Source organism: Trematomus bernacchii, unplaced genomic scaffold (assembly GCF_902827165.1).
Source record: "Trematomus bernacchii unplaced genomic scaffold, fTreBer1.1, whole genome shotgun sequence".
NCBI lineage: Eukaryota > Metazoa > Chordata > Actinopteri > Perciformes > Nototheniidae > Trematomus > Trematomus bernacchii.
Window position 1 is genome coordinate 17331104 of NW_022987564.1, and position 18667 is coordinate 17349770.

Below are 18667 nucleotides of genomic sequence, written 5' to 3' on the forward strand. Positions count from 1 at the left end.
ATCATTAAAAACGTGCAGTTCACACTCAGAGGCTCCTCCGTGCACGTATACGTACGTATGCCGAATGCGCAATTACGCACGCCCTTTCTCTCCCTCTCCTCCTTTGCCATTCACTCTCTCTCTCCACACACACACACACACACACGTTCTCACTCTTCGTGAGAGTAAGTGTGTAAGTAAAGAAGGAAAAGAGAGAGAAGGGGAGAGAGAGCGTGATTCCAGGTCTCTCTCTGCTGCTCTCTCCACTTTGGGTACTCGTACCCAGTCTGACTCAATGGGGCTTTAGCACTAAGGGGTTACACGTTAAAAATAAAATATATTTTCACCCCAAACCCCATTTAGTGTTTAGGTTTCGTGCATTTAGATAGTCAGACATAGGTAACTCATTAAGGAAAGTCTCCGGGAGAGAGGCAGCGACGTCTCCAGAGGCGTGCCTTTTTGTCTGTCGCCTGGCAGAAGGTTCAGTCGGGTCCCTCTCGTCGGCTGGTTTTCTGTGAGAGGATAACTTCCACCATATCCTACATTTACAGCTCAACCAAGCGGGCAAACTACTGCAACACTATGGATACTGGAGATTGTCCCTTCCGGAAGAAACGGAGACCATGGCGCATGGACTTCTCATCCTTTGCCTTGGTAACCGTGGTGCTCGTCGTATGCCAAACGACCGTGGCTCGTGCAGGTAAGACAGTTTCTATTAGAAAGATGTTTATAATGTGTTCTTAAAGACTTGCTTAAATTATTTGGTGACTTATAATGTTGTTTAATGTTCCAAACCTTGTCATTATTCGCTGTCTACTTGGATTTACCTTGCGTAATACCTCATCCATTATTGGCTATTTGCGCACCTGAGCTGTTTCTTTAGATTTTCCCCGAGAACTGTGGTAAACATTGGCCCAGAAGCAATGGCCCACAGTATTTCAGATATATTTTGCATGCACTTGCATGTTAAGAAGTTTATTTATTTTTCATGTTGGCACTCAATCAACTTCCTAAAGAAGTGTGACTTGTTTTCTTCACAGGTTCATAAAGGTTTTTATGAATGGACCATGCTAACGACCATTTGGAAATTGAGTGAAATTAGTTGAGACATAAGAATAAGTGATGCGAGGCACATCTAAGAGTCCAATAATGGGCCAATGGGCACTGCGTCTATCCCATTAAAACAAACGAAGAAAAATAGTTATATGAAAATATGTTGCTATTGCAAATTAAGCTTTTCTTTTAGGGAATGGTGACGGAGTAGGGTCGTTATAAAAGCATGTTAATTGCGTTTCTCTGTAGGAAAACGTAAGTGCGTAATTATGGTTTGAATTAAGTTTTTTATTTGGAAATCATTTCCTCGGGCGTCTCCCCTTTCTGCGTGCCCAGAGCTTGCTGACAGGTGTCATCGATTGTGCCCTCAGCTGATTTGTTTGGGTATCCAGGTGCTTTTTCTGTCATTTGTTGACTTTTCCCATTTATCTTAAACTAAAAACTCACTACTAAGAATCCCTTTCAGTTTTGAAATGACAGCTTATTTTACACCACACTGTGAATATCTGCTTCGGTTGCATTATTAGAAGTTCGGTCGAATTGAATATCCCGTAATGAAATAATATGTGTTTTGCAACTGAGTGTAAACGGGTCCACGGCAGCACTGTGTGAGGATGGCAGTGTTTACCAGCTCACCCTGTGCACCAGTCCATCCATCACTGCCTCTGCTGCAGGGAGGAGGGATTTCTTCACCAAGTTTAGGATGGCTCAATAAGCCCATGGAAAGTTGATTTTAAGTTGTTCTCCTACCTAGTAGAACAACATGTTATGTTTGTATTCGAGTCATACCGAGTATGACTTTAAGGAATGATCTGTATGTGCTGCAGTTCCCTGACGGACCTCTAGTTGTCTTTAGTTATTTTTACCACAGAGAATCCATTGATTCACCTGAGTCCAGATCAGTTCAGATCTGACAGGAGGCTTATAAAACGCAATGCCACACCATGTCAATGAATATTAAATAATGATCATTAGTACATTCATAGGTGCAGCCACAGATATGTGAACATTTCGTGTTTGATTATAAGGTGTGACGTTTTTGTTAACCTTTTATTAATTATGACTCTTTTGAATATCTTACAGAAGGGGAACTGAACGATTTTAACACTTGTTATATGATAATAGCTGGTTAAGTAGAAGCAACGGATGACTGCTTTCGCTGATAGAAACATGATGTCAGGTTTAACCGTTTAGGTTTTGAGAAGTAAATTTACTTCAGAAGTTTCAGTGGACAGATGGATCAATGGCTCTTTATTCCTCTTGTGGAGAGCTTGCGGGGACAGCTTACGGACCAAGGGGGCTTTTGTAACATAAATTGCCCCCCTCCAGTGTATTCTTTGGCCCCGTTTCCAATTTCAGATTGCGAGAGGCGATTGCACCTTCCCGTCGTCTCCCGTGTGTATTTTGGAGGCGGAAGTCTGAGACATTTTTGCTTTTTATGAATAGGTTATTATGCGGCGGAGCACCTCGGTCACAGGGCTTTGGGAGTGAAAGCGTCCAGTGTCTCCGTGTCTATGTGCGCTTTGTACAGTTCTGTTTGTGCATATGCGTCTGTGAGCTATGGATGTTTTTCCCAGTTCTGGGTGTGGAAATGTATGCCACATACATGTGAATGTGGCTCTGTGTCCAACACCTTGTGCAGGTTGTATTTCCCATCTTAAAGGATGCCTCTAGAGGCGCTGTGCTCGTTTGCTTATTGCTTGTATACTTAAATCATCGGACCTTGTGATAATATCAGAGTGACACAAATACACTCACGTGCCGCGTTTTGCACAATAGTTAATGCGCATTGGCTAGACGGGCTGAACCACTGCGCGCGGTGCGTCTGTGTGCGCGTTCCTGTGCGCGCAGTGCGGTGCGTGCAGTAGCCCAGATGTTAGTGTAAACTATAGCTGCGCCCCACCCTGCCAGTGAAAGACTGATTTAGAGAAGAAAGTGGTCAGGATCTTTCATGTTTATTCTGTGTTCGCTGGGAGAATGAGGACTAGAGAAAAGGAGGAGGGATGCATGAAGCACCCAGAGAGCAGAAGGCCCCAAAAGCCATGAAAGCAGAGTTTTGTTCAAAGGAGGAGAAAATCAGAGGGCAATATTGTCTTGACATGGATGTTCCTCAGCCTAATTTCAAAGCTGAGCCCTCCTCAAAGGGCAGTCTGTCTCAGTTGGCCAAACATAACTTAACCCTGCTCTGGTTCTCTCTGCTGAATAGAGTGTCTATGTGTGGCGGGGGAGCAGGCGTTTGACAGCTCATTCCTACTGTATGGAAGTGTGTGGTATTTCAGGCTTCTGTTGGTCATATGTGACCCAGTCTGGCAGCTTTAACCATGTCCCTCTTTATTTTTCCTTTGCTTTGTCATCATTTTCCCATGGGCCCTTGTGGCTCTGGTGATTTACGTCAATACTCTTCTCTTGCTTTTAGCACAGACCCTGTTGTCCAAGGTAGTGTCCAGTTTGATCATGTTGTGTACATATTTATTTTATATTTGACTTTCCCCTTCAAAATTAATTGTAGCTGCTGATCTTGCATAGCATTTTTTTGCCATCAGTTAAGTCTCCCAGGCAGAACTTACTCTCATTTGGCATTATAATTCTGCCTCCTTTTCCAAGATTGAGAAAAACCACAGCCATAGCTCAACCATAAATGTATCCATGTGTAATGTATTATGGCTACGTTGGAGGTGGACCTCCGCCAGGGAGAACAGGCTGCCTGGGACACTGAGTTCAGGGCAAAATCTCCACCATCTGAAAATGGCTTGGTTTTGTCTTAAAGTTGGTTAGCATGTCATTAATCTAATTCAGTTTAACTACTATAAACAGCTGATGGTTTCAATGAATTTAAATGAATTAGAAAAAGTACTTTTATTTTCACAGAGACTTCTTCGTGTGAAAGCTGGTTTGAATTCCACACAAAAAGTCCTTTTTAGAGCCACTTGTTAAAACTGTTAAATGGTTCAGGTATCCTTTCTTTAGGCAACTGTGACTGTACACTATCAGTCTCTTAATGGCCTTAACCAAAGCTAAATGACATAATTTGCATATAAGACCCAGACTGTGGTGTTAAAATTAAAACACACATAAGTCAAAGCTATGATACACATAAAAAACGTCTGAGGCCTCGGTTCTAAACCATGACATCCCCTCAAACTGGAAACTCGTAAAAAAAAACGTTCTCAGACAAAACCACTTTGGCACTGCAGACTTAAAGGAACAAAGTGAGTTGAAGATAGCTCTTCCTTATTTTCATAGGTGATGATTTAGTGGTTGGTGGGTGTGCGTCCTTCCTCCAAGGCATACTGTTCTAGCAGAAAGATGTACAAGGAGGGCAGGAGAGTGTGCCAGCTTTATAATGACAGGCTGTCTGCATAGGATGCTATTCCTAGTCACTGTTATTTCACCAGTGTAGGAGGGACCAGCTGTGTGCCTTTACATTTAATGTTAACGTACAACTCTACCAGATCTTAATACAGTCTATCCATTTGAAAATAGTTTAAATGTTAGGTAAAGATAGTTGTTTTCCTAGAATGGGATAAGGCGTAAGCATTACTCTTCAGTCTATATTATCTAGATATATATATAGAAGACAAAGGTAATTGATCACTGTAAAGCATGTACCTCTTTGCGCTATGTCATAACTTATGTGGGACTGTTCGAAGAGACCTTCTCCATAAATTCCCAATTAACTAATAATATAAGTAGCATACGACATCTTAGTTTTATTACCTGTTTCTTTCTGAATAAGCTCACATAATGTGGCCTTTCCCAGCATGCATTAGCAGGAGGGGAGGGAGACACCCTGGTGAATTAGGGGTGTACCATGAACAGTGCCCTTACTAAACTTAAGATATGGATAAATCATGCAATATATGACATGTGAATGAGTTAGTGCTGGAACAAAGACTGATATACATTACAAGGATAGCAGGATTTCTGTTATGAAATACCTGTGGGGTTTTTAAATTACACAATATAGTTGTAAGACATTGGATTTAAATATCTAGAAAAACATTAGGTTCATAATTAGTGTTGCGTTTTTGTAAGATGCACACACACACAACACATCACTCTGCTTTCAATCTTCTCAGACCTGTTTTTCTCCAGCCAAATAACATCTGTAAATCTCTCTGATGTGGGGATTTCCAGTCTGAAAGGTGTTGCTATAGACAGCGATGATGATTATTATGGGATGCTGACTCACTGCTCTCACTCTTGTCTTTATTATAAGTCTGACATCCGACTAGACTCTGAGATAAATGTATGTATTCAAAAATATTTTGTCAGTGCTAGTTAGATCTTTTATTTAATGATAACATATAGGTTGTGCCGTACACTGTTTCAAATATTAGTTTGATTAACTGTTATGATTAAACCAGTAGATCGGTGCATGGACATCGAGTAGTATCTTTAAGGTTAATAAAACATGTTGTGAAAAGTTTATTTTACTAGTTTTAAGCTATTATCTATAAATGATGTTGAATCATTAGCACTGCTTAGCTGTCCAAAGGCACATTTACATTTTCTGAACTGTTATGTACAGTATTCATGTTTTTAAAATCTCTACTTTTGGCAGTTTAAAATCCATTGTATTGGCAACAGTAACATTTAATATAAGTTGAATCTAAATAAAGTTACTATTTCTCTGTAAAATATTTAGAAAATCAAATTAATAATGTGTTCCTGTAAGGTTTTGTAAACTCATTGCAGTCAGAGCTCACTCACATGAATAGGATTAAGACAGGTTTCTCATTTGCCCCGGCCCTGAGGTCCCGTGCAGGGCCTTGTGGTGTCAGCATCCACCCTCAGGTCCAAACTAAGACTGTGGCCTCCATCCCTGAAACCACACCACCCCCAGAATGATACACGTAGCAGTATGAGCGCAGCACAGACTGGCACAGACCACATCATGGAACACAGGGGACAGTAGAGGACTCACCAGGGAATATAGAAGTAAATACACAGTCTCTGAACTAAAGTGACTCATAAACCTTATTCTGGTAAATTAGCGCTGATTAAAGCAGGTGTAAAAACCTAAAAGTCACACAAGAAACAAAAGCAAAACCAGGAATCTCATGATAGATGATTGAATGTATATTTGGTGTTTGAATACTTGGTGAATTAGCAGCGTGTTTAGTGTCACACTGAGATTTAACTCACAGACATCCAGCAAGACTTCTTAAAGTTAGTTAAGTTCTCAGTTCCTTAAGAAAGCACACCTGTAACCTGCTTTTCAGATTGCTGCGTGATGGAGGAGGTTGTTGTTAGAATTATTACAAATTGGGTGTTTGATAGTTTTTCCACTGAAATGAAATTCTCTTAACTTCTTCTCAATCGCTTTTCCCAGGGCACGAGGCCTTTACACAGCACAAATCAGTGCTGTCACCATATGGTGCTTACTTCAACATCTTCAATTTGGCAACGCAGACATTGTATTTCTCATCGTAAATCAAAAACCCCCATCAGTTATTCTGTTTAAATACGTTGCAGCTCATTTTCAGTTTGGACTGCAAAAGCTGTTAATGAATGAATGTGACTGACTGTAACTTCCCAATTAGTTTTAGAATTAAAAAATATCTTAAAATACTTGTCCTTCAGGTTTACATGGGGATGGTCTAAAACACCTGTGATGGCAGGATCTCCTGTAATTAATAGGTCAGGATTGCCCTACAATAAATTCATATATCATAAAAGATAGTTTGTATTTTCTTTCATTGTGCGATACTTCTATGATAATTAACCCCACAGTGACAAAGCAAACCCTCATTTGAATCCTTATAAATAATGTATGGGTACTCATAATGGATTTTCTGTCTGTGTGCACGAGGCATTATAAATAAATCGTAACTACAGAGCACCATGTTGAAAATTACAACCTGCAGCAGCTCGTACGCCTAGCAATCGTGGTCAGCTGGGAGGATGGGCACACAGCTGGTGAGTGAGGAACAACTGGTGCTTAGTTTACGCTTTTCAGGTTTTAAATAAATTCAACTTTCTGAAATATATGACCCCAAACATCCTGCCATCTTTGTTTATTCTTCAAAATGCCAGGAGACTCAAATATTGACACAAAAATTGGTGTTCAGATGAATTTGTGCAGCTGTGTGTGTTTGTGTGTGTGTTAATACGCAGGTCAATATTGCATGTCCCTCTTGCTCTGTGTGTCTAACAATGTGCTTGTTGTGTAGAGGTGAGAGGTGAGGGGTCAACGTGTCAGCTGGAGTGTGTGTCTGGTATTTGGCACAGCTGTACCAAAAGAGGAAAGGGCATACGTGCACACACATCTTTACATATCGTGCACACTGAAATTGTCCGTATGGCAGACAGTCTAGGGCAGAAAATACAGACTTTCTTCAAAAGTAAACTGAAAATCACAAAGCTGCCACCTCACACAGGTCTAGAGTGATAGGTCTGAATGTGTGTGTAATTTATTCAAGTTTCAACATAGAAAAAATTGCACAGTATTTTAATATATCACAGAAGAGTGTATTTTTCAAGCTCAAGGAATAAGAATATATAATATATTTATTAAATATATATGGAATATCATAATTATATGCTACCTTTAATGTGAATACCCTTTTCTTATTATTAATATGTGTTTTTTAAATGCTTCATGTGGTCTAAATGAGAAATGAAACAAGCTGAATAACCGTGTGAGCGTTATTGACCAGTTATTCTCATTGCTGAGTGTGTGTCCAGTGTGTGTGTGTCAAGCTGTTTGTATTCACACAGAAGAGGTGTGTGAGAGTTGTTTACCCTGTTAACTGACAGTATGTACAGCCTCTGCTTTATAGTCATTCATCCAGTAAGCATTTGCACCTCTCACTCATGTGAGGGTGTGACTTTGATTGCAATCAGTTTTAGCTCCATCTAGTGGTGATAGAGGGAAACTACAATCATGCAAACGAAAAGTCTTGCAGTTTAAGCATCACAAGCCCTTCTGCAGTGTGACTGCCACCCTGGGTATCACATGTGTTTTCTATCAGGTTGTGTTAGGCTGGTGGTCTGCATGTTTGCTCAGTTGTGGCTGTGTGGTTCTGAGTGGGTTAGAGTGTAACAATGATTGCATTGTTTCAGACCTGAGAGACACCTGTTGCAAACATACATGCAGTAAGTACAGTGCACCATTATACACCAACGGCATATCATTATTTTTGATTATATTTATATATATATATTTTCAGTGGTTTGCATACTACCTCAATGAGAGAATCAAACACTAAGAACATTTTTACTTTATTCAGGATGTACGAAAGTCACCCCTGGTGTTTCTGAGTTTCTTGAAATGTTGGTAAATTAGATATATGAGCTATATATTGACCATAAGCATTGATTTGAGCTTTTAAATACTGCAAAGAGTTGTTCAAACTTTAAAAAAATATACTGACACGATTTCAAATGTACATATGCCTGCACATTTCATCTCACAATCCCTTTTTTCAATTTTGAAGGTGTAGTTTAGTTTAGCTGTTTGCACTACACTAATACAATAAATGAAAATGTTTAGAAAGAAAAGTCTGTACAAGATTATTCCCCATATTTGAAAAAAAAATTCAATTAAATCTCAAAAACATCAGGTAGAAGTCATGAAGGCTCTGCATTAGTGTTATATAATCAGTGTCACATATACTTTACATGGTTTTGTATTTATTTTAGCAGCTGTCAGTGGGAATCACCGGCTACTGTAATCTCTGCCTACAGCACCTGCCTCCCGTGTTTCCTGTCTTAATGACTGCAGTGTAATTGTCCCGCGTTCACATCAAAAGAGTTTAGCCATCTGTGAGCGCTTATGGCAAGAGAGGCCGATGGAGCAGGCCGAGGGTGAAAAAGGAAAGTAGAGAGAGAGAGTTTGTTCCCCCTGACTTTCTGTTTTTCTACCTTGTTTCATATTTGCCTCTCCTCATCTCGTGAGGTGTGTCGCTGCAGTTTGTCCTGCCCCGGACAGTGTGAGTGTGCACCTCTGTGGCCCCGCGTGTTATTTTTGTGGGTGTGTTTTTGTCGTGATTGTGGTCCTCCGGGCAGGAAGGGCCCCGGCTGCAGATGTGAGCGGGGAACAGAGCGGCACATTGTACTGGGTGTACTGGTGGGGCTCGGGCTGCAATCTGATCCAGTATCCTGCCATCACAGAACCACGCTGTCTACTGTCACTCCCTGACCTCCCCCAAAACACACACACACACACTGCACCTTTGCCTGAACCTCTCTCTCCCTCCTTTCCTCCTTCGACCTCTTTCTCATTCCCAGCATTCCTGTGAAGATGTGCAAACGTTTTGAAAAAAGTGGAAAACAAATTCAGTGCCCTCTAAAAAAAAAGTCAGGAAAAACATGAAAAAAGTGTATTTCTTTTCTTCTGTCCTTTTATAAAGGTTCCTGTTTTGAATATTATAACATTTGATGGACTAACTAGACATTGACGCCTGGAAAAAAGCACAACTCTTGAACAATTCTCCCTTTTTTCTACCTTTAATAACTACTCATTTCTGCCTAAATCTACTGTTATTAGGGACGTGTGTGTTAAGGATGGTTAATGTAGCATCACAACACCACTCAATCCAACACACACTTTCTTTCCTCCTTGCATATTGCTTGCTCATACATCCATCTTCTCCCCATCCTCTTCCTCTTTCTGCCTCTGGTGTCGAGTGACGTTAATTGCCTGTGGTCTAGACACCATGAGAGTAATATGAACACACCGTTTGCTCTGTCTGAATACATATGACCATCTGTGGGTAACTGTTAACTCTGAGAAACTGGGTGTCACCTAAACACGAGCACCACTGATGCGATCAGTGTGAGTTTCAGGACAAACAAAAGAAAACTTCAAAATTGAACCCAATATAAAACATCCTCATTGGCTGAAAATTAAGTTAGTTGCCAGATTTATAAAAAAAATCATGCATGTTAGTTTCTGTTTTATTATAAAGTGCTGTGAGTCTTTGATTGTGGCTCTATATGTTGGTTTCTGATGACAGCTGTGCCTCCTGCTGACCTTTGCACTTTACAGCATTTCATGTACAAGTAGTTATTATAAAGTATGTAACAACAGTGGCCCAAGTGGTAATGGGCTCCCTGTGTCATGTATATGCCTTTATATGGTTTTATATGCACTTGTATGATTTTTCCATACCTGTAAATGACAGTTTATTAAAGTGGCTGCTGAATGAAAGCAAATCGGTAACTTCATAGGCCGCATCGCAGGAGGGCCCGGTTGTTATATTTTCTTTAGAGCTGTAGCCAATGCATCACTGCCACCATAAGTTTATTATGAGAAGGGCCATAGCAGGGCCGGCTGTAAATGAGTTTAATTGGCTGTTAACAGCAGAGTTCGCTCTCTGGAGCACCTCAAACTCAGGAAGGCTAGCCAAGAAGAGGGAGGCAGGATAACTGAGTTAGGGGAAATATGAATACTGGGTGATGTTTCAAACCATAGGGACCCATCAACATGTTCTAACTGTCTATGATGACTTTGAATTACATTTAGATTTGGGTTATCTGGCTGCAAAAAAAGAGTTTTAACAGTTTGCAAGCATTCTATTTTGAAATCTTGGCAGAAGTCATGCATATTTGTCATTCCATCCTGACAACAGGGTACATCTGCTCGGCAATTTGGGAGAAGTTACACCATAAAAATGTGCAGCATAAACAACCCATTTTTGAACAAATATCACAAAAAGCGTGATACTGAAATGTATAAAGCAACACACAACAAGACTGAGCAAAAGTGTTCGCAACGCATGTGACATCCATTGTTTTTAAAGATTTAACTCCTGTGAAATAAGTGCTGACAAGTATGTCAAACTAAATATATTATGTTTCAAATAATCAGTTCATTCAATTCAAAACAATAATAAAGACTTAAGAGGACTTTTTTTTAAATATATCTGCAAAATTAGTACCCGTGACTTTGATTTTCCTTCTTCCTCTGTAGTTTTGCTACTTTTTATTTCTATGTAATGTATAGTATCCCAGGAAATGAAATATAACATAAGAAACATGGCTGCTTTAATCCAACTTGTCTTACAGTTTCGTTTTCCTGCAGCCTTGGTGGTCATAAAGGAAATAAAACCCTACATTTCAGAAACTACAGCCATACATTTCAAACTGAAACACACAGACTGACGCAGTGCCTTTGAGCAATGTGAGAAAGCCATGGAGGTAAACCCCAGTGCAGACTGAGGGTGGAGAAACAGACCTCAGCGTGTGAGAGTGGAGACAGGATGTGAGGCTGGGCAGTTTGTGTGTGTATTTGTGTACACTGAATACCTGGAGTGTGTGTGCACGTTCTGTGTATGTCATGTGAGACTGTGAGATGCTTGTGTGTCCTCAAATATTCACCTGCCTCAGCACTATCACGTCAACAGCCACTTGTTGCTTGATAAAAGTGAGCAGAATAGAGGGAGCTGTCTGCGCTCAGACTTAAACTGAGCTGAACTGTATGTGGCTTGGACTCTGGCCAGCTTACTTTGACACAGTGCTTCCTTTCTTACGTTATACATATATACAGTGGTTTCCATTGTGGACATCCCCTGTACCTGCTCCTATATCGCATTAGAGCTGCAAGAACATTTAAGATGACTTGCAAGATTCACTTTTTTTTTTATCCTTTGGGCAAAGTTAGGCTTCTGCAGCTGCAAAATAATGGCTGCAATGACAGATGAAACTGACCTCAACAAAGCAAAAGTATAGGAGTACATTTAAAGGTGTTGAGGTTTACAGGATGGTGGGCCTTCTGAGGCTTTTGCAGAAAAAGTAGTACATATTGAATGATTAATGAGTAATAAATTGTGTTTTCAATCAATGTGTATATTCTGTATGTCCCCTCCACAACTACAGAAAGTGCTAATGGCCAGAAAAAGGTGTCAAAGTTAGATCCTGTATCGATGAATGCATGTAATCGACTGATGTTACTTTACTTAGGCTTTACGTTTTGAAATGTAAAACAACATTTAATGGCAGTATTTCTCTCTTCCTCAGACCCAGTGGATGTGTTGCGGGCTCTGCAGGTTCCCTCTCTCCCTGAGGGCGTGAAGAAAGTCCCCGGCTTCTGCGCGTCCCGCCGCTCCGGCACCCCCGACCATGCTTACCGCATCAGCAAGAAGGCCCAGATCTCTGCCCCCACCAAGCAGCTCTTCTCAGGTAGGCTGACAGTCCCGTATGGGGGGGATTAGATCGTTTGACTATATGGAAATACAGCATTTCCAACATATTGAAAACAAGTTGAAATCTTCATTTCAATATGACTGACTTAAAGGAGTACTTTATTTTTGCATTTTCATCATGTTGGAGGACTTCAAGGAGCTCCAATCAGAGCCACGGAGGACATCATTATATGTTTAACTGGCTGAATACTCCTGATTAGTAAACTAAATAATCCCTTTTGCTCCATTTGCTAATGTAATTATGCATTTATTTGACAGAATTGTTTTATTGGAGAGCAACTGAATGAATAGCTGGCTCTTTATTTGATTGTTCATTATTTTTGTTTCCTCTTTTTAACCTTCAAGTTCAAACGTAGCTTTATTGCCATGACTGAAATGAGGTACAATATTGCCAAAGCAGTAAGGTTTACAATATGAGAGCGAAGTATGTTCTCAAGGGAAAAAGAAGAGAACAAATGTTAGGCTATGCAGTTTACTCTGTATAATATAATACAAATAAAATCAAGCTATTAGAATGCAGTAATGTATTGTTTCCCTCAGGCTAGTGCGTGCTGTGATCATATCTTTAAGCCTCCCTTGAAATGTCATTGTACATTTTGTAGGTCTGATAGTGGCTCAAATATGTAACATATGTATTTTGTTTCTATAAAATGTTATTTAATGTTATTGTTTGTTTGTTTTAAACATTCATTCATGCATGTCTTTTAACAGACTTTTTGACTTTGTAGTAACAGTAAAAAAGGACAGGATAATCTTTATATTTCACATATTTACGATGAATTCCAGAGTGCAGAAACCTATCATTATAATTACAGGTTGCTACTTATGCATTGAGGTATTTTAAACTCAGCTCTCTTGGGTTTAGTGAGGCTTTGGTGCCCCGTGCTAGATTGCTCATGGATATAAAGCATAATTATGTGTTGCAGTGCAGGGGTTGAGTGAAGCCAAAACAAAGTAGCTTAAGGATACTGTCTGACACCCTGGAGTGAGGAGCAATAAAGAGAAAGTAGCACTTATGTGGTTGTGAATAAATCCTCAAAAGTCAATGTTGATTTCAACTCATTTTCTAAAGTTTAGTCTTCCATCTCTGCCCCCCTGTTATTATGTGTCTTTATCACCTATGCCCTGAGGGAATAACACTGATGTTCTGAAAGCACTTTCTCCTGACACAGATCCCCTTTAGGCTCATCACTCATGACCTTTTTCGCAACATACATGTATTATCTTGCACGACCATATTCCTACTTTAAACCATGATGAATAAATGTTCTGGTGCACTTCGGTCAGCTTTTCTTTCGGTTACTTTCTCTATCATTTGCCTCTTTCTTATTTTCTTCCTGTCCTAAAACACTCACCCCATGTTTATGATCTAACTCTCTCTTTCTTTCATTGCCTCTCTCCCCCCTTCCACCATCAATAGGTCGATTCCCGGAGAACTTCTCCATCATGGCCCTGGTTAAGGCCCAGTCTGGTCTCCAGGCCTTCCTCCTCTCCATCTACAGTGAGCAGGGCATCCAGCAGCTGGGTATTGAAATGGGACGCTCCCCTGTTTTCCTGTACGAGGACCAGAATGGCAAGCCAGCTCCTGAGGACTACCCGCTGTTCAGAGGCGTCAACCTGGCTGATGGCAAGTCAGTAACCAGCAACAACCGGCTTGTGACTGGTTGAGATGACATGTTTGGGGTTATTATAGGGGTGGGGCAGTATGTGTGAGAGTTGGAGTGTATAATGTGGTTTAAGGGTTGGTTTGAGACCTATCTAATGAGGCCTGTAGTCACAGTACAAATTTATTCGCCTTCGCTTCCTCCTCTTTGTCTCTAGGTGGCATCGCATCGCTATCTCTGTTTCCAAGAAAAATGTGACACTGCTGCTGGACTGCAAGAAGAAGATGACCCGCCCCCTTCCCCGCGGCAACCATGCAGAGGTGGACACCAACGGCATCACAGTGTTCGGAGCCCGCCTGCTCGATGAGGAGGTTTTCCAGGTAAGGCCATTTTTTTTTGGATAACCTGCGAGGTACGCTATTTATGGTTTAACTGATTGTTCTACGCATAAAAAGTACTATCTTTTAAGTAAAGGCAAGGCAAGTTTATTTATAGCACTTTTCAACACAAGGCAATTCAAAGTGCTTTACACAAATGAAAGACATTAAGAGCATAAAACACATTAGAAACATTAAAAAGCAAAGGTACCGCAGCATCCGGACTAAAACCACCAGACTCAGGAACAGCTTCATTCCACAGGCCAGAAGACTGTTAAACACCTGAACTTTGAAACAACATCCAGAACATTCATCTGGCTGCTACTTAGAAATTATTTATCTAATATATCATATTCCAATCACTTGTATATATACTCTTATTGCACTATTTCACTATTTCACTTTTTTACAATTTTTCTTTTTGTATTTACTATTTACTATTTACGTGCACTATTTGTTTCTGTTGTTCTGTTTTATTGTGTTGCACTGTTGGAGGAGCCTGTGACCTAAGATTCTCATCGTCATAACTACACTGTAGCTATGTTCGTATGACCAATAAAAGCCTTGAACCTTGAACCTTGATAATAAAACATGAATAACACAGGTACATGAATAAAAGTTATAGTGCAGTGTAAGATGTGAATAATGAAAAGTAAGTCAAAGTCAAATAAAACATTAATGTTATATTTTCCTCCATAGAAGTTTACATAATGCCCAGTAATAGATGATGCAGCTGGGAATCTGTTTGTTTTCTTCCATAGGGAGATATCCAGCAACTGCTGATCGCCTCCAACCCCCAGGCTGCCTATGACTACTGTGAGCACTACAGCCCTGACTGTGACTCCCCGATCCCCAAGACCCAGGCTCAGGACCCCAACACATACGTGAGTAACACAGCCACAACACAAGTCCATCCACAGACTTATGAAAAACAAAATGTGGTCGTTCACACGTATGAAACTCTTTTATCGGCGAGTTGATCTGAAAACGTTCCCACAGGCTACAAAAACTAGCCTCTACATTTTTTACTCACACACTTTCCCCTCTCATTGAGGTAACTGGAGAGGAGGTCTCTCAGTTGTTACATTAAATATTAATCCCATAGCTCTAACGAGACTACTTACTAGCATTTAATACCGATCTAATAACCTAATAGTGCTAAGCATTATGCTTACACAACTCATCCCTAAAGTTGTAGGCTCATCCGATAAAGCAGACCAAACATGATCTGTGGACTTTGTTTTCCTTTTCTGTGGCACGTTTCTCAATAATGATTCACTTGGAGAAAGATAACCTATTCACGGTGCTTAAATAATCTTAGTGTTGTCGTGTGTAGGAAAAATAGAAGATCAATTAGAAGAAGGCTCTCTAAATAATGTTCTAAAACATATTTGTATGTGGAATTAAGAGAGTTCATCCGACTTCTATCATCGATGTCACTATAGACATTTCTGTGTCACTTCTCTCAATTCCAAGGACCAAATAAGTGCAGTCTTTCAAAATGTGATTTGTGTTAGGAAAGCTATACTGCATGAGAAATGTGGTCTAGGAGTAAAAGAAAGGCCACACTAAACGCACCTGTCCTCTGAAAATGAAAGAAAAGTCCTCAGGTTCAGTTTGCTATCTGTTGATGTCATCAAAGTGCTGCTCTCTCTTTCTGTCTTCCTCACGCATCCCCATCGTTAGCAACAGTTTGTATCCATCCACTTTCCTCCTCACCTCCCTGGTCTGTGTGTCCCTGAGGTAAAGAAAGAAAAGTAGAGGTATGGTGATATCACACCTTTGGGCACATTTCCACCATCTTATTGGAGAAACATAAGCTTGTATTGTTACAGCAGTGGATTAAATGTTACTTTTTTCTGCTATGGAACACAGAAAGGTAGGGGAAAGAGGATGATACAAGCCAACGTGTCTTTCCCTCATTTGTTCCCCCATGGACTGAAAGAAAGAGTTCATAAAACAAGCGAACAAAGATACATTCTGATTGGTTCTCTGGTTACATTGAGACATATAGGCATATGACATGGAGATGGCTTAAGGTGGAGCCTCTTTGCTTACTGAGACTGGTTGTACACATTACATACGTCATAATCATGCAAGCTCTCTCCCTTTTTCTGTCAAAAACACACTGATATTTGGGATTCCCTGACACCAGCTGCGTCACATTAGCTAGAGTAGCATCCGCATTCATGCATCCAAAGTACATGATCTTTATTTTATAAGCCTGCATTACGGATCAGGCAATACAATAATTGTATCAGTCACTGTACAGAGCTCCAACACTTTGCGTCCCAAACCCTGTTGATGCGGTTGAAATGACTGCTTTCTGAATGAATATAAATCTGTGTGATTTTATTCATTGGCTTCACCCATTATGGTTTTCTCTTTCATCAAGGAGGTCTGTGCATTTTTTACTCCTTCTGATGAAGGGAAAATAAAAGCTTAGCATTTTATTTGTATCACCTTTGCTGTCTCTTGCTGTCTATCACCATGTTTTATTTGTTCCCGTCCCGCTGCTTTACCCTACACTCACCCCTATCCTTTTTACCTTCATTTATCTGGCGAACCCCTATACACCTCTGTGTGGAAATCCACCCCGCCACCTCTCCATGCATTCCTCTCCTTCCATCCCTCTTGCTTTTATGTCCCCCTCTGCTATCTCATTCTTCCCTCTATCCTTCCTCCATCTTTCAATCCTCCCCCATCTCTCTTAGTACTTTGATGAGGAGCAGGATGACCATGAATACCCCTATTATTATGAGGAAACAACAGGCATTCCCTCCTCCTCTGCGTCCCCCTCTCCCCAACTTGGGGCCCCCAGTCAACAGGTAAAGAGGGAGCACGAGAGAGGGAAAACACCAGCGGGGTTATGGAAGGGAAGGATAATGAGAGAGAGAGGTATTGAAGCAATAACTGAGGATTTATCAATAATATAGGTTTAGCTTGCCAAGTATTTGAGTATCAACCAAATTTGTATTACATCTTCCCTAAGATATTTGGTATAAAATCTACATTTTCACTTTTAGCATTTCATATGCCTCTCTCATCCCTCATCACTCCATACCTCCTTTGTTTTATTCACATTTCACCTTTTCTTTAATCCACATTGACACAATCACCTCGCTTCCACCGTCTCCGTCACACAGGATTACCTTTGCTCCTTGTGATTATTTTTGTCCTCATGTCATTTACATGTTGTCATATATGTATGTGTGTTCAGATGTGGCCAAGTGGGGGCACGAGGGGGGTGTAGGTGCAGCTGTGTTGTTACACACACATGCAAGCCTTTTCTCACATTCCTCCAGTCTGCACTCCTTCATTATATATCCTGTGTTTATGAACAGGTGTCACAAAATGTATTGGAATATACAAGTGCAAAGATAACAACAGAGCATAACATATATGACACATAAAGGGTCACCTTAAATAGGTCATTTGTTAATCAGATAAAAACAAAATGTATTTACCTGTTATTGAGATTACTTGATATGAATTTCTTAATTTTAATTTGTAGATCTGTTGAAATTATAATATCAAACTAATGGATTACATGATTATTGGGAGTCCCTTTTTTCTTAAACTGACCTTGGTCTTATAGCCTTTGTAAATAACTTGTGTTTTTATAAAATATGAATTGTACCTAACTTCGTCACACGATGGGTTTTAATTTGCTTATCACAGAAAGCATCAATAAATTGACTTGCTTTGTGACGGCAAGACACTTTTAGCATTCATTCGACTACACCCAGCTTTTCAACAGATACCTCAACACATGAGCACAAAAAGCACAGAAATATTTGCAATACGATTTGACCAGGGCATGTGTCTGTATTGTCTTGTTACTTGCATGATTTCTTAATTATCTTAAAGGATGTCACCGCATGCTTGTACTTCTGGGTCATCGGTTTCCATACACATTTTCCAGGCAACATGAGAATGTCAATGCACGTGTTTTTGTCTTGATATAAGAATTCATAATTGTACACCTTACCTCAGTATGGTATACAAATGACACACATGTAGCCAAAGTCTCTGTCTTTAAGAATGTTTGTGCTCTTGCATATTTAAGGTGTTTAACTCACAATGATGGACATTTCTCTCTGCATACTATATTAGTCGGGTGAACTTTTTGTAAATGAAATGTTCATTTGCATGTATTTTCATTATAACAGCATGACTGGTTCAGCAGGAATGAATCATGTACTGTTGTTTTCATTTTTTTGTGTTATGTTACTAACATGCATTTGCATGCTCCCCTGGCATCCATATTCCCTCTTGCATAGCTTAACAAGCTTCGTCCTGCAGTTTGACTTGTCAGTGCATTATACAGTGTGTGTATGTGTGCGTGTGTGTGAGTGTGTGTGTGTGTGTGCTTGTTTAGCACCAGCTTCACCTGACCAGTCACACCCTTAGTGCCTCTGCCAAACCACAGGCTACAGTTCATATTAGCGCAAATATGCTGCTTTTTAATTTAATATTGGGAATGGCATTACTGGAGAAATCA

General features: G+C 40.2%; 1 protein-coding gene across 1 annotated transcript in view; it reads left to right on the plus strand.

Annotated features, from left to right (window-relative positions):
* The first annotated feature begins 271 nt into the window (after positions 1–271).
* Positions 272–18667, plus strand: part of col11a2 (collagen, type XI, alpha 2) — a 50276-nt gene continuing 31880 nt past the window's right edge. Inside the window, 5 exon segments of the mRNA XM_034125265.1 lie at positions 272–679; positions 11998–12159; positions 13603–13813; positions 14004–14166; positions 14925–15047. Of these exon segments, the coding sequence (XP_033981156.1) occupies positions 562–679; positions 11998–12159; positions 13603–13813; positions 14004–14166; positions 14925–15047 (777 nt within the window). The 5' untranslated portion in view covers positions 272–561.